Source organism: Electrophorus electricus, chromosome 3 (assembly GCF_013358815.1).
Source record: "Electrophorus electricus isolate fEleEle1 chromosome 3, fEleEle1.pri, whole genome shotgun sequence".
NCBI classification, from domain to species: Eukaryota; Metazoa; Chordata; class Actinopteri; order Gymnotiformes; family Gymnotidae; genus Electrophorus; species Electrophorus electricus.
This window is the reverse complement of record NC_049537.1, coordinates 11,396,279-11,408,717: the sequence shown is the minus strand read 5'-3', so window position 1 is coordinate 11,408,717 and position 12,439 is coordinate 11,396,279. Positions and strand designations below refer to the sequence as shown.

General features: G+C 38.9%; 1 protein-coding gene across 2 annotated transcripts; it reads left to right on the top strand.

Annotated features, from left to right (window-relative positions):
• The first annotated feature begins 1,465 nt into the window (after positions 1 to 1,465).
• On the top strand, positions 1,466 to 11,171 carry LOC113583085 (protein-arginine deiminase type-2-like). Of its 2 annotated transcripts, none has more exons than XM_035524805.1 (16): positions 1,466 to 1,649; positions 4,122 to 4,323; positions 4,736 to 4,805; positions 5,439 to 5,500; positions 6,004 to 6,121; positions 6,545 to 6,694; positions 6,934 to 7,124; positions 7,297 to 7,400; positions 8,246 to 8,357; positions 8,458 to 8,565; positions 8,882 to 9,033; positions 9,224 to 9,371; positions 9,574 to 9,667; positions 9,752 to 9,825; positions 10,093 to 10,227; positions 10,467 to 11,171. In XM_035524805.1, exons 1-16 carry the CDS (start codon positions 1,504 to 1,506, stop codon positions 10,695 to 10,697), a joined length of 2,097 nt encoding a protein of 698 aa, XP_035380698.1. In that variant the 5' UTR covers positions 1,466 to 1,503; the 3' UTR covers positions 10,698 to 11,171. The 2 variants fall into 2 exon arrangements, with proteins under 2 accessions (XP_035380698.1, XP_035380699.1); XM_035524806.1 differs by lacking the exon at positions 1,466 to 1,649 and adding an exon at positions 1,982 to 2,164.
• Positions 11,172 to 12,439: the final 1,268 nt, after the last annotated feature.

Genomic DNA, 12,439 nt, shown 5'->3' with positions numbered 1-12,439 from the left:
TATATTGTTATGTTATATTATTATGTTGTTATATTATATTATGTTATGTTATATGATTATATTATTATGTGGATATCACTTTTGTTTTGGAAGTGATGCAAAAGTTGCATATTCTCTGTCAACTATAGCTGTGAACTCAACCATGTGTATTGGCAAAATTGTTTCATCAGCATGGCAACGGCTACAGTGATGTGTTTGTATTTTAGCACGCGTTATATAGCTAACCATTGCAAAAAACAGGATATTTAGGTGATATCTCACATATAGAAGCAAAATTTATGCAGGAAGCAAAAACTGTCTCTGATAACTTTTCATTTAAATGTAATGCATTTTGACTAATATGATCTTAGCTGCAGCACTAATCATATTTAGGAAAAATACTATAGTAACATCTGCCTTGATGTTGTCATATTTGGTAGTGCTGGTCTTATTTTATATTCAGTTAATTGTAAAGTTAGAAAGCTTACATTTCAAGAATAATTGTTTGATAGTTGATGGTGATTGTGTTTATGATACATAAGCATGATTTGCCTCTCACAAGTATCAGTTTATACTGAAATAATAGTGTGTTACAGTGAAATAAAGATTTTTTAAAATTTGTTTCATGCATAACTATTATCACTGTGTTGTGATTTCACAGATCATTTAAGGCTATTTTAGAATGTCTTCACCTGTAAGAGGCAAATGAAGTTGATATAGTCAAGGTCAAGTTGATATAGTCAAGGTCAAGGTTGAGAATTCCTGACAACTATGGTGGAAATTTGAATAAACAGCAAGTGAGACGTGATTAAAAGAGTAATTTAATAAAGAAAATAGGACATACAAAACACAGCTGTGTGAGAGCTAATGCTCTAAAGCAAAGGCTCTAAAGGGGTAGACTGGCTCTGCTCCTTATACCTAGACTTCACCCCCAGAGAGGGGTGCTCTGTAATCCTATTTACCCATTCCCTGCTCGTTATCGCGATGAACATTCCTGCAGTACCAGAACACTTCAAAGGAGTGACACCAAGAAAAGCCTAATCCCTCTTTACGACACCTGCAGGTCACGAAGCAACATTTCAACAGTCGTTTTGTTCACACAATATACAGAGACAGAGTGTGCAAACTAAACTATTCATATAGGATTATATAATAAAAGGATTAACATTATTATATATGAATCATTACATATGAATCACACGATAATACATGATCAAATAATATTTTCCATCACACAACATACAACATTACAGAAAAAGAGCTCTCGACTATTGGCAGTAAAATAACGTCATACTACAGTACCAAGCAGTACAGCTAATAAACTTTAGTCGCTTACAAGCCTAAACAAATAGCCATATTCGTATATAACATGTCTAAAGCCCTAATATAAAGGCTGAGCCAAACTTCCCACCCTTAGTAGACTTATCTGTATGTACACCACAAGAGGTGACACGCCTAGGTTCGACCAGACTCAAATTACCGAGCAAGATACCTGAGATCGTATATTGCATACAAAAGAACACTATGGAGCAGCAGAAAACTCTAACTGCTGGTTCACAGCGCAGGACTTTTCCGCACAATATGTATCAGCGAACATATCGTCTTGAAGTCAACAATGTTTTGAGTATTGTTTATGTTGTCGGTACGGAAGTGAAAATTAACCTGAACAGGTAGGTGTGATCCACCTCCTTATTATCGCTTCTAACAAGCCAGAACAGTTTGTAAAATGTAAAAGCAAGTAAGTCTTGAAAAGAGGCCCGGGGCTGTGGCAGAAGACAAAAATACATATATAAAGCAGGGGAAGCATTTAACAACCATTTTGTTCATTTGAGGAAGAATATAATTAATGGCTTTTCAGCATAAAAACGGAATATTACAAGAATAAGAATGTTATACGGTTTTTGTTTTGGAAGCAGTGAAACGTTCCATAACTAGCACCGTCTAGCGGAGATTGTGAGATTGACAGCATACTCGCCCTACCAATCGGAACTCCTACTGATAACGTGATCTTAAGCACAGAAATAGAAGTTAGTCATTTGGAAGTCGCTGTATTTAGCTGTACTGCCAAGCAAAAAAAAAATAATAATAATACCATGATTCCGCCTCGCACACTTCGAATTGAGAGTGGAGAAACTACAAGGACGATATATGTGATCGGAACCGAACTGAGAGTGCAATTAAACAGGTAGTATTTATGTTTAATTCACTTTCACTGTGGTCATTCAGTTGACAGACGAAGAGATTCGAACGTTTACGTGTCAGTTTCAGAAAATTGATGTTCAAGAATTATTTCACGCTTGAACATTGACCTTATTTCTAGTATGTGAACTGTCGCCTATTCTTTAAATTAATTGAATTTACTTTTCTATTATTGGTTTGTTTCTATCTTATCATCTTAAGTTAAATTTTGATAAGCAGAAAAATCTCTCCTGCTGTTTCTGCTGGGAATGAAAGAACTTTTTGTATTCTGCCGGCATTCCAGTCTGCTGTGGACTACAGACTCTGGGCCTCCGTTTATAATACAGAGAAACAAAGTGTCATTGATGTCTTTGCCAGTACACAACAAGATTTTGTTGTCTAAACACTGGTTCAGCATCTCTTGCATACTGTCGGCCACATTGCAATAAATCTATCAGTCTAGATGAGTGATATATTGATTCCTTAATAAATGCAGGAAATATGTTTCTATTTTTATTACCTAACAAAAAAACAAAAAACAAAAAAACAAAAACCCTAAATGCTCAAAAAAGAGGTTTGTAAACCTGTCATTATTTTCAACTGAAATATATCCTTGCCTGATATAATTTTGCTTCAGCTCAATAAATTAGTAAAAATGCATCTATTTATTATGTTTTGTGTCTTGTGTATGGGTGCAGTGTCTAATCTGCATCTAACTTCAAACCTTGAAGAGCTGCTATCATGAAAAACTGCATCTCCATCCGTTTACTGGAACAAAGTTTGAAGTAATATGTAAATATTATTAACGTTTACATAAGACACCAACTGACTAAACCAGAAGGAAGAATAGAGAACAAAATGACAGGCTAATAAACTGAGGGTATCCAAGACTAAAGTACAGCAAGCAAAAACACAGAGAAGCTTATGATAATGGAAAACATGGAAAGGGGCTTTCAAAACCAAAACCAAATGGTGCTTAGGGCCATTGGCACCTCAAAACGAAACTGAACTGGACATTGGGGAATGGGCTAAACAGGGGACCAGATGACAGATTGAACAAGGAGCTAGATAGGATACTGGACAAACTACTGTACAGGAGACTGGACAATGGGTTGTGCAAAAGACTGGATAACATGGAAACAGGGATAATGACATCACTGGGGACAGGAAATTACACAATAACAGGCACAGGGATGAACCCAAAGTCTGACACAGGGATGGAGCGAGTGACAGTAACAAGTGTAGGTACATATATAGTGATCAATACAAAGACTTGGGACATGAGCTGGTATAGACACAGGAGGAGGAAAAAAACTAGATGCACAGCAGGACACAAAACTGGGTAGTTGTTAGAAAATGGTCCAAAGTGACCAGTACTTCAGGTTTGATCTCCTCTAGGTTACCCTCTGCCCTCCGTCCTCTGTAGCCGGATCAATCCGGGGAAGTCAAGAGACATTGACACCAGGGTAGTGAATCAAGAGAGTTCCACTTTGTTGAGGAAAGCACAGAGTATATGTGTCCTATATCTACTATCTATCTAGTATAAGAGGGGGCTATACTGCTGCAAGTGTCTTGAACTACGGGAACCATGGAGGCCAATGGGTATGGAACTGAGGCAATGTCTGGTGGGTCTGCCTGTGTGGTGGTAACTGATTGGTCTGGAGGGTACAGTGGTGTGGTGTCACAAAAAAAGCTGGAAAAAAAACCGCTTGCCTAATAAAACGTTAATTCCTTTTGGTTCCTTTTTCTGGTCTTCAGACTCACCATGGTGTCACCCACATGATTGCAGTTTCCTTTGTGCACTGTGTTGTAATGCACTGTGTTGTATATTGTTTTGCTAAATCCTAACCTTGAGTTCCTGCTCAAATAACAATCATCATTTCCGAGCTAGAGCCTTCAGTGCCACCTGTCACTTCTTTATGTAGAAAGTGATGCAGATGTGTGTGTCTGTGTGTGGTGTGCAGATGTGCCCCTTCACAGTGCAAGTTCTTCTCTATAAAATGCAACCCCACTGTGCAGTTTCGGGTGGAAGCAGGTGCCTCGGCTGCCTCGGTCGCCATGGCCACCCCGGCCGGAGGTTCCTTTCTCTCCCCGCAGCTTCTCACTAAAAACACCGTAGTGTTCATCTCCATGAAACTTGCAAGTGAGCTGGTGAATGACAGCAAGGTAACCTGGTCTGCCACACACGGCTACCTCTTGCTCTGTTAACACAGCCTGTGTTAGGTATGTCCTGAACTGGGCATTCCCAGGCCATCAAACATTGACACCATGGAACACAAATGCTGTCCTTTCTTTCATCTTTCCTTCTGTGATTACATGACTGCATTTCAACCATTTGGGTTTCTAGGATCATATGTTAAACTGTTGAACATATCATAGAATTGAAGTATAAGACTACACAGTTAAGTGTTGTTTGAGTAGGCATAATCGTTTTCATATAGTGAACTGTAACTGTCAATCTTAAAGGGTGTGTCTATGCTATCAGCTTGCACCAGACATTTTACCTAACAAATGTGTTTTTGCACAGATCAGCGCAGTCCCACTGTAATGTTTAATGTATTGTCTATGTGTACTGCAGTTATCTGTGAGGTTCTATGGGAACAAGTCAGAACTCCTTGGGAATGCAGTATTGCATCTTACAGCTGTTGGTATGCCTCTGAAAAATAAACACACACACACACACACACACACACACACACACACACACACACACACACACACACACACACACACACACACACACACACACACACACAATTTCCCTTGTTCATGGTTCATAGTTGATCAAAGCAGTAAGCAGCCATCTTTGTGGTAAATGGTAAATACTTGTAAATTGAAATGGCAAGTTTATTATCTTTGAAGATATACTTGAAAGTTATCCCTGAAATAAACATGGCTCTAAATGAAGTAAACATGTCCTAAAAACAGGGCAGCCTATGTGGACAGGCCATCAGTTTGTTGCGCAAAGCCTGGCGCTCTGTGTAATTTTAGCTGTCACTTAGTCTGAAGGTAGCGATTCTTCAAAATGTTATTCTCCTTCAGAGTATTCCAAAAAAAATCCAAAAATGCAGTTACCTGTCTTTTCCTTCATAAACTAACTTGAGTTTTTTTTTTCCAAACATTTCATGATACAGATATAAAAGTTAAAAATGTAATACCTAATTGAAGGTATTTCAACTGACTGCACCTCCCTGCCAGTGGGCTACTGTTACAAATGTCCATTAAAGAATACTGGGAATGAATGGGCATGTTCTCTTCAACCTGCCTCTGTTCTCTCACAGAAATCTCTCTGGACATTGATGCAGATCGAGATGGCATTGTTGAGAGGAACAACCCAAACAAGGTGGGTAATGAGTTACCTTTGCAAAGTTTCAGAAAGATTCTACAGGATTGTGCCCCAGGCCTAACAGATAAAACTACTTAGGTGTGTGCTGTGTTATTCTACTGCCAATATAATCTGTCCAAAAAACCACACTGTGACTACTGTAATAAAACATAATTAAAAATAATTATATTACTTATCCAGATTGAGTTTGTATCTAATGCCAACTTGCTAACACTTTGATGCATAAAGTCATATATCTTCATGGAGTCTGAGCTAGCTTTACCACTATTTGCTGTTTCCAGGAACTGCTTAAAGTTATTGCAACATCTATATCACATGTGTCTGCTTGTAAGAATGCACATAGATGCTGTACTTTTAGGATATCTACTGCTAAATTGGAATAGTCAGAAGAGTTTAAGAGGAAATGATTTCCATTTCAGGATAGGTAGTGATGTCTGAAATTACCTGCTTTACATGTGGAGTTCTCCTTGAAGAAACTTCATGTCTCCTTCTCTAATAAGGCTTCTTGGAAGTGGGGTCCAAATGGCCATGGTGCCATTCTGCTGGTCAACTGTGATTGTGAGTCCACTTTCAGAAAAGAATTGGACAGTGAGGATGAGGAAATCACGAGAGTCTCAGGTATGCAAAGCCAATCGTAAGTCTCAGAGGTGGAACTTGGATAGACCTGTGCAAAAAGGAACTTAAGGCAGAAGTACAGTATCCGGCTGTAGATAGTTATACTGTGGAAACCATGGCTTTCATGAACAAATCATTCTATCAGATTGAACAGTTTTGCAAATACTTAAAAATATAGTCATAGAAATAAATTAATAAAATGGTAAAGAAACTGTATTCAAGTAGCATTATGAATGCACACAAGTCCAATATCAAAATATTTTCTAATATGGAGTTTAACTCAGGTTGAAAAAAGTGGAATCACATTTGAATTACAATAGTTTATCAACATGATTCTAAATAACTTCCTTATTACCCTTAATTAGATCAATTTTTCTGACATGCACAATAAAACACAGGTATTGAGATATGCTATTGTAATGGCAGATTTAAAGGACATGTCCAAGATGATTTTGCGCACCAGAGGTCCAGCTGTGCTCCCAGAGGGCTATAAACTAAGCCTCCACATTTCTCGGAGCCACGCTGAGAGTGTGAGGGTCTTCAGGACCAGTGGAAAACCACAGGGCTCTACTCTGAGTACGTTTAAACTAATGTACCTTTGTATGGTTTCTCAGGAAATTGTATGGTTTCTTAGGATAGTGTCTCATTTTATTTTTTTCCAAACACAAATAACCAAGAAAATAACCAAACATGTTCTTGAGAGTTCAAATCTTTTTAGCAGGATATAGCTGAATGTCAAGTTAAGGGAAGACTGCATGGTATTCATAAGCTGACTGATCAAAAACTCTACAGTCTGAAGTTCTGTCTTGTTTCAGAATATCTGCTCTTCAAGCTATTCCAGAAGGACTATCCTCTAGTGCTGAATAAGGAGCAGCTGGCCGGAGAAGTTCCCTATGTGGGTGGGGACTCCCAGCAGGAGCTCTTCGTGGAGGGCATTCGCTTCCCCGATAAGGACTTTGATGGTCTCATCACCATAAACCTCAGCCTTTTAGAGCCTAGTGGCCAGGTTGGCTCAAGTACTTTACGTCTTTGAACTTTATTTTACTATGTTCTCGCTACCATAAGAAATATGTTCTTCTGGTTATATGTTACTCAGTACCAACATATTGTCATACTGTAAAGGTAAAGAGAAGGCTAAGCCTCATTGCTAAGTCTCTAACTTTTATCGGGTTTCCCAGGGTTTCCCAGAGACACCTATTTACACCGACAAGGTCATGTTCCGTGTTGCCCCTTGGATTATGACTCCGAACACCCTCAAACCTGTGGAAGTCTTTGTGTGCAGGTAAGTGCTAAACAAATCATTAACTGTTATTATCCTTACGATGACAACAGATAAGGTGGACAATCAATAAATGTATTAGACTTTACCTAATACAGCTTTTGTTGAGCAATGTTAAGCAGAATTTCTGTTGATTCTCAGGTAGCCACCTGAGCCACCTGGCATAGATCCACTATTGAATTGGAAATATTCTGAGGGAAAGAAACATTTATTTAATTACTTTCTTTGCTGGCAGTGTTGTGAACAAATACAAGTGATATTCTCTGACTCAGAACGACAACTCAAGCAATCCAGTGCCTTTTTTTTTTTCATCAGAATATCAACAATTGTGCCTGTCTGAGACAACTCAAGCAATCCAGTGCCTTTTTTTTTCATCAGAATATCAACAATTGTGCCTGGTTTGGTTCTTTTCTTTCACTAATAGTTCTGTCACTTTTGTAATGGCCTGAGTGCCGCAAGGCGCGGAGCAGGACACAAACTCCCTTGCCATACAACGGTGGCACTCACACAATGTAAACGGCGAACACTAACACTGTGAACAAAGGCACAAACAAAGGTAACAGAGGCAATGACTGACAGTGATGCACACACTGACAGGGGTTTAAATACATAAACACAGAACAAACACTAACTAGGTGCAGGTGTGTACAAGCATGTAGGCGTGATTACAAACAAGAAACTCCCACTGCAAGCGGCGGGCCGTACCACCCGACAGTGAGAGGGGAGCATTCTGTGACAACTTTCAAATCTGTAGCTGAACTAAAACACCCAGCAAAGCAAGGGAAAGATGTGGTGACAATAATTCATGACTGGACAAGCCCTTTTTTTCCTCTCCCATATGCTGGCAGCACATCAGACAATTATGACTTTTTGAAGGCCATAAAAAGTCTGGTGCAGAGCAGTGGGTACAAGCTGAAGATATGCCACGAGTACATGAACCGAGGAGACCGCTGGATGCAGGTCTGATTCACTAACACATTGGACCACGAATTCTTGTCTTCAACACATTTTAGATTACTGCTACATCTTCAAGAATGCAAGTTCTGATGTTCCTCCATAGGATGAGATTGAGTTTGGCTACATCGACTCACCACACCAGAGAATCCCTGTCGTGTTGGACTCTCCACGAGATAGAGAGCTTGAAGATTTCCCCTATGATGTCTTGCTGGTATGGATGATAGTCCACTCTTTATATGTTAAATTTAGCTTTGCTGATATCCATTAAAGTGACAACAAGGGATCACTGTTGGTGATCCATTTGAAGCACATGAAGCATGTGCATTTCCACCATTCACAGCTTTTACCTCATGCTCTTGTAATTGGCACGGATGTTGACACCACAATGCTGTTCAATGTTCTTGTATTTATGATGTTCACATTTTTTTAAGGAGTCAACACATTGCTACCTCCAGTTCAGTGTTTTTCCTTGCTAAAACATATATGGAGGAAACAGCATATTTAGAAACACTTCCACATTGTCTCAGGGTCCAGACTTTGGCTATGTGACCCGTTACCCGGTGAATGAGCGGGTGAGCAGCCTGGACTCTTTTGGTAATCTGGAGGTCAGTCCACCTGTCACTGTGAATGGGAAGAAGTACCCACTGGGCCGCATCATCATTGGTGTGGCCTTCCCTACGTGAGTCTTCAAAGTCTCAGTCTTTGTTGTTTGAGTTTATATGGTCTGCTGCTAGAGGAGTGCATATGATGGTGGATCTGTGAGGTCATAGCTGATCTCCAAAGTCCTACCTGTTACTGCTAAAGAAACTAGACAGCAGTCATTTACCCATGATTTATCACAGTGAAGTACTGATATGTTTAATCAACAGTACAGCACATGGCCGAAACATGACTAAAGTGATCCAGGACTTCCTGTGGGCTCAGAAGGTTCAGGAGCCCATTGCCCTTTACTCTGATTGGCTTGTTGTGGGTCATGTGGATGAGTTCATGACCTTTGTCCCAGCTCCTGATAGGAAGGTAAGTAAATAGCCCTCTAATATTAGCTCGTTGTCAACATCTTTTATTTGAAAGATCTCTTTCAGGACTGAAATTTTTAATACATTATGTTTAGACCTCTAATGGTTCTTTCAGACTGCTGCCTCTCCAGTTGTATTCATTTAACAAGGGATAGTGTTTGTCCACTTTTATTTCTGAATTCTTCAGTGTTTTCTTTACTCAGGGATTCAGATTATTGCTGGCCAGTCCAGATGCAGGATATAAATTATTCAGAAGCTTGCAGGTAAAAGGACATGGGAGTGCCAAACTTTTTCAAGGTGAATACTGGCAGGTTGCCTATGTGAACATTTAGGCCATTTCTCTTGCTCCATCATTGGTAAACACATCTTGCATTTTACCAGGTAAAGAGGAAGAGATCAGTGTTGATGAACTCATGAGCAACGAGGAGTTTCGAGCAGAAAATGTCTATGTGCAGGTGAGTCATGTGGTTCCAGGACATTTATCCCAAGAGATATCCCACAGTACAGTAGCTTCCCTGCTCCCCGGAGATACCCTGCAGTACAGCAGCTTCCCAGAGAGACTGTTCCTGAGCATAGACTGACCTCAGTTGGGAAACATTGTATGGTAGATCTTGGTTTAATTCACATTGAGTAATCCTATCAGAAAAATGTTCAAAATATTGGTGGTCTTGATGGGAAAAATTCTCTCTTTCACTTACTCACTGTCCCTCACTCTCATTCAGAACTGCATTGACTGGAACAGGGACATACTGAAGAAAGAACTTGGCCTGGATGATGAAGATATCATTGACCTTCCAATCCTGTTTAAAGTGTTTTCTGAAGAAGACAACAGGGCTGCAGCCTATTATCCTGACATGGTAGAGCTTGGTCCTTCAGTGAACAATTAATTCTGTATACAGTAATATCAACTGTTTTGTCTGTCTTGCCAAGTTGTGTTTACAGACATTTTCCAATCTTACAGACCACTGAGAGCCATCAGCTCCCATTAGCATGTAACATTCCATATGTAATATGTACTTTTAAAGCTCTCCTTATTGCATCTTTGAGTAATCCCTAATGTAGTGATGTCTTTTTTTTTTTGCATGTGTCCCCACAGGTCAACATGCTTGTGCTGGGTAAGAACCTGGGCATTCCCAAGCCGTTTGGGCCACAGGTTCGTGGCACCTGTGCGCTGGAGGCAGAGATGCGCTCATTGCTAGAACCACTGGGGCTTAACTGCACCTTTATCGATGACTTTGCCTCCTATCACAAGCTTCTGGGTGAAGTGCACTGCGGATCCAACGTGCGTCGTGAACCTTTCGAGTTCCGGTGGTGGAATCTGGAGTAGTGAGGTCATAGCGGCCTGGACATCTCCTGCCCCACTGATCTCCAATGTACTGATAAAAAAACTACGCAGCAAACATTTAGCCTTTATGTATAACAGTAAAGTACTGAAATGCTTAATGCTTTTAGGTGTTAGCTATAAACTTTATGTATTGCGCTAAGGGCCACCAAAGTTCAGAGTAGTTAAATAAGAGGTGCCATCACTAAAGCACTGAGATCTTAGCATCAGATTATCATTGAGATATTTTACATATCTTTTTCATTTCGACAATAAAACATGGTCAGATTTTTTTTTTTTTTACATCTTTGTTCTTATAAAAAATACTGTATTTCTTTATAGCTACAACAGGGCCTTATTGCTAAATTATCAAGAATCAGGAACTTTTTTGTTGTGATTTTAATCAACTGAAACATACAGTATAACACACAGAACCTTCTGTTTACACTGAAAAAAAATCAATAAATCAATAAGAACGTTCCACAAATTCTTTCATCTTTATCATGCATGACTTCTCATTTTCCTTACAAAAGGTGAAATTCTTTATATACAATTACCACACTAAACATTTTAGTACCGTCATAGCATGTACTGGCATGTACTGTCAACTTAATTAATATTTCTCTGCTTGGAATGAATTTGTCCTCAAATGATATTTCTTGCATGTTCTGCCATAAACAAGTCCCTACCAATACAGGACACAACCTTTTCTCTTAGTTTACCACTTAAAAGGGGTTTGCAATACAGCAGTGTAAGTCTTGTAATGTATAAAATCCTATGATTCTCATTCCTTTTCTTTCAAACTGCACTCACAATTGAAATACAAATAAGCACTTTCTGTAAAAAAAAAAAAAAAGAAGCTTCAATTACCAATCATCCATTAGGTATCAGTAATAAAAAGGGGGTATTTATGTATTAGTTCTTAGTTTACAAATTAAAATATTACAGAAGATAAATGCAATTGCTCGATTGTCTAAAAACTCATGAAAAAAATTGCAAAAAAGTCAGTTATGCAAATAAAAGGGAGATCAAAAGTGAAGTTTAGATTAAATAGTTTCATAGAAATAACTCCTTTTAGTCTATCTGTCTTTTTAAAACTATCTGTTTTCTGTTTCTATTATTAGATATTAGACAGGTAACCAAACTCCTCCAGTATTTACATTCAAACAGCTTTCTGTTCCCTCTGGCAAGAGGCAGTTGTGTTCAAACATTCTGCAGATAAAGCTGTAGAAGGCAACTTCAGCGCTCAGAAGAGACAGCACAGTGAACGACTCCAACTTTGAGACAAAATGCAACATAATTTGAGCAACTATTTGTGCTTACTCGAACCAACCATTAAAAGTCTCAAAGTCTGGACATAACACAAATATACTTTTCTTTAAGAAAACAAAATATTTACTACAAACATACATGGAGCTGTGTGGACTGAAATGTGCTTCTAAGGAACACCCACCAATACTTGGAAAACAATATATAAAGCATATGGAATTTAATGTTTTACACCTAAACTTCACCTGACAGATTTATACATTCTGTCACAAGTCAGTCCATTTGACAATATCTGAAAATGCTTGAGCAGTCAACACCAGCAGCAGAATAGTTAGACAGTTAACAACAACACATAACATTTATCAATATTCAGTTACCAACATGTTTACTTGTAACTGACAAACACAAAACTTACAGCTGATAAAATGGAAAATTCTACACCCAAGTCAGTGTTTCAGTGCTGAGTGTGCTTATGTGTG

What these genes read in the sequence shown, in the direction of transcription:
- LOC113583085 (XM_035524805.1), top strand. Translation starts at nt 1,504, where the DNA reads ATGGAGCAGCAGAAAACTCTAACTGCTGGTTCACAGCGCAGGACTTTT. An exon ending in GTGAAAATTAACCTGAACAG is followed by an intron (nt 1,650 to 4,121) that starts GTAGGTGTGATC and finishes TGTGGTGTGCAG; the next exon opens with ATGTGCCCCTTCACAGTGCA. An exon ending in GAGTGCCAAACTTTTTCAAG is followed by an intron (nt 9,668 to 9,751) that starts GTGAATACTGGC and finishes GCATTTTACCAG; the next exon opens with GTAAAGAGGAAGAGATCAGT.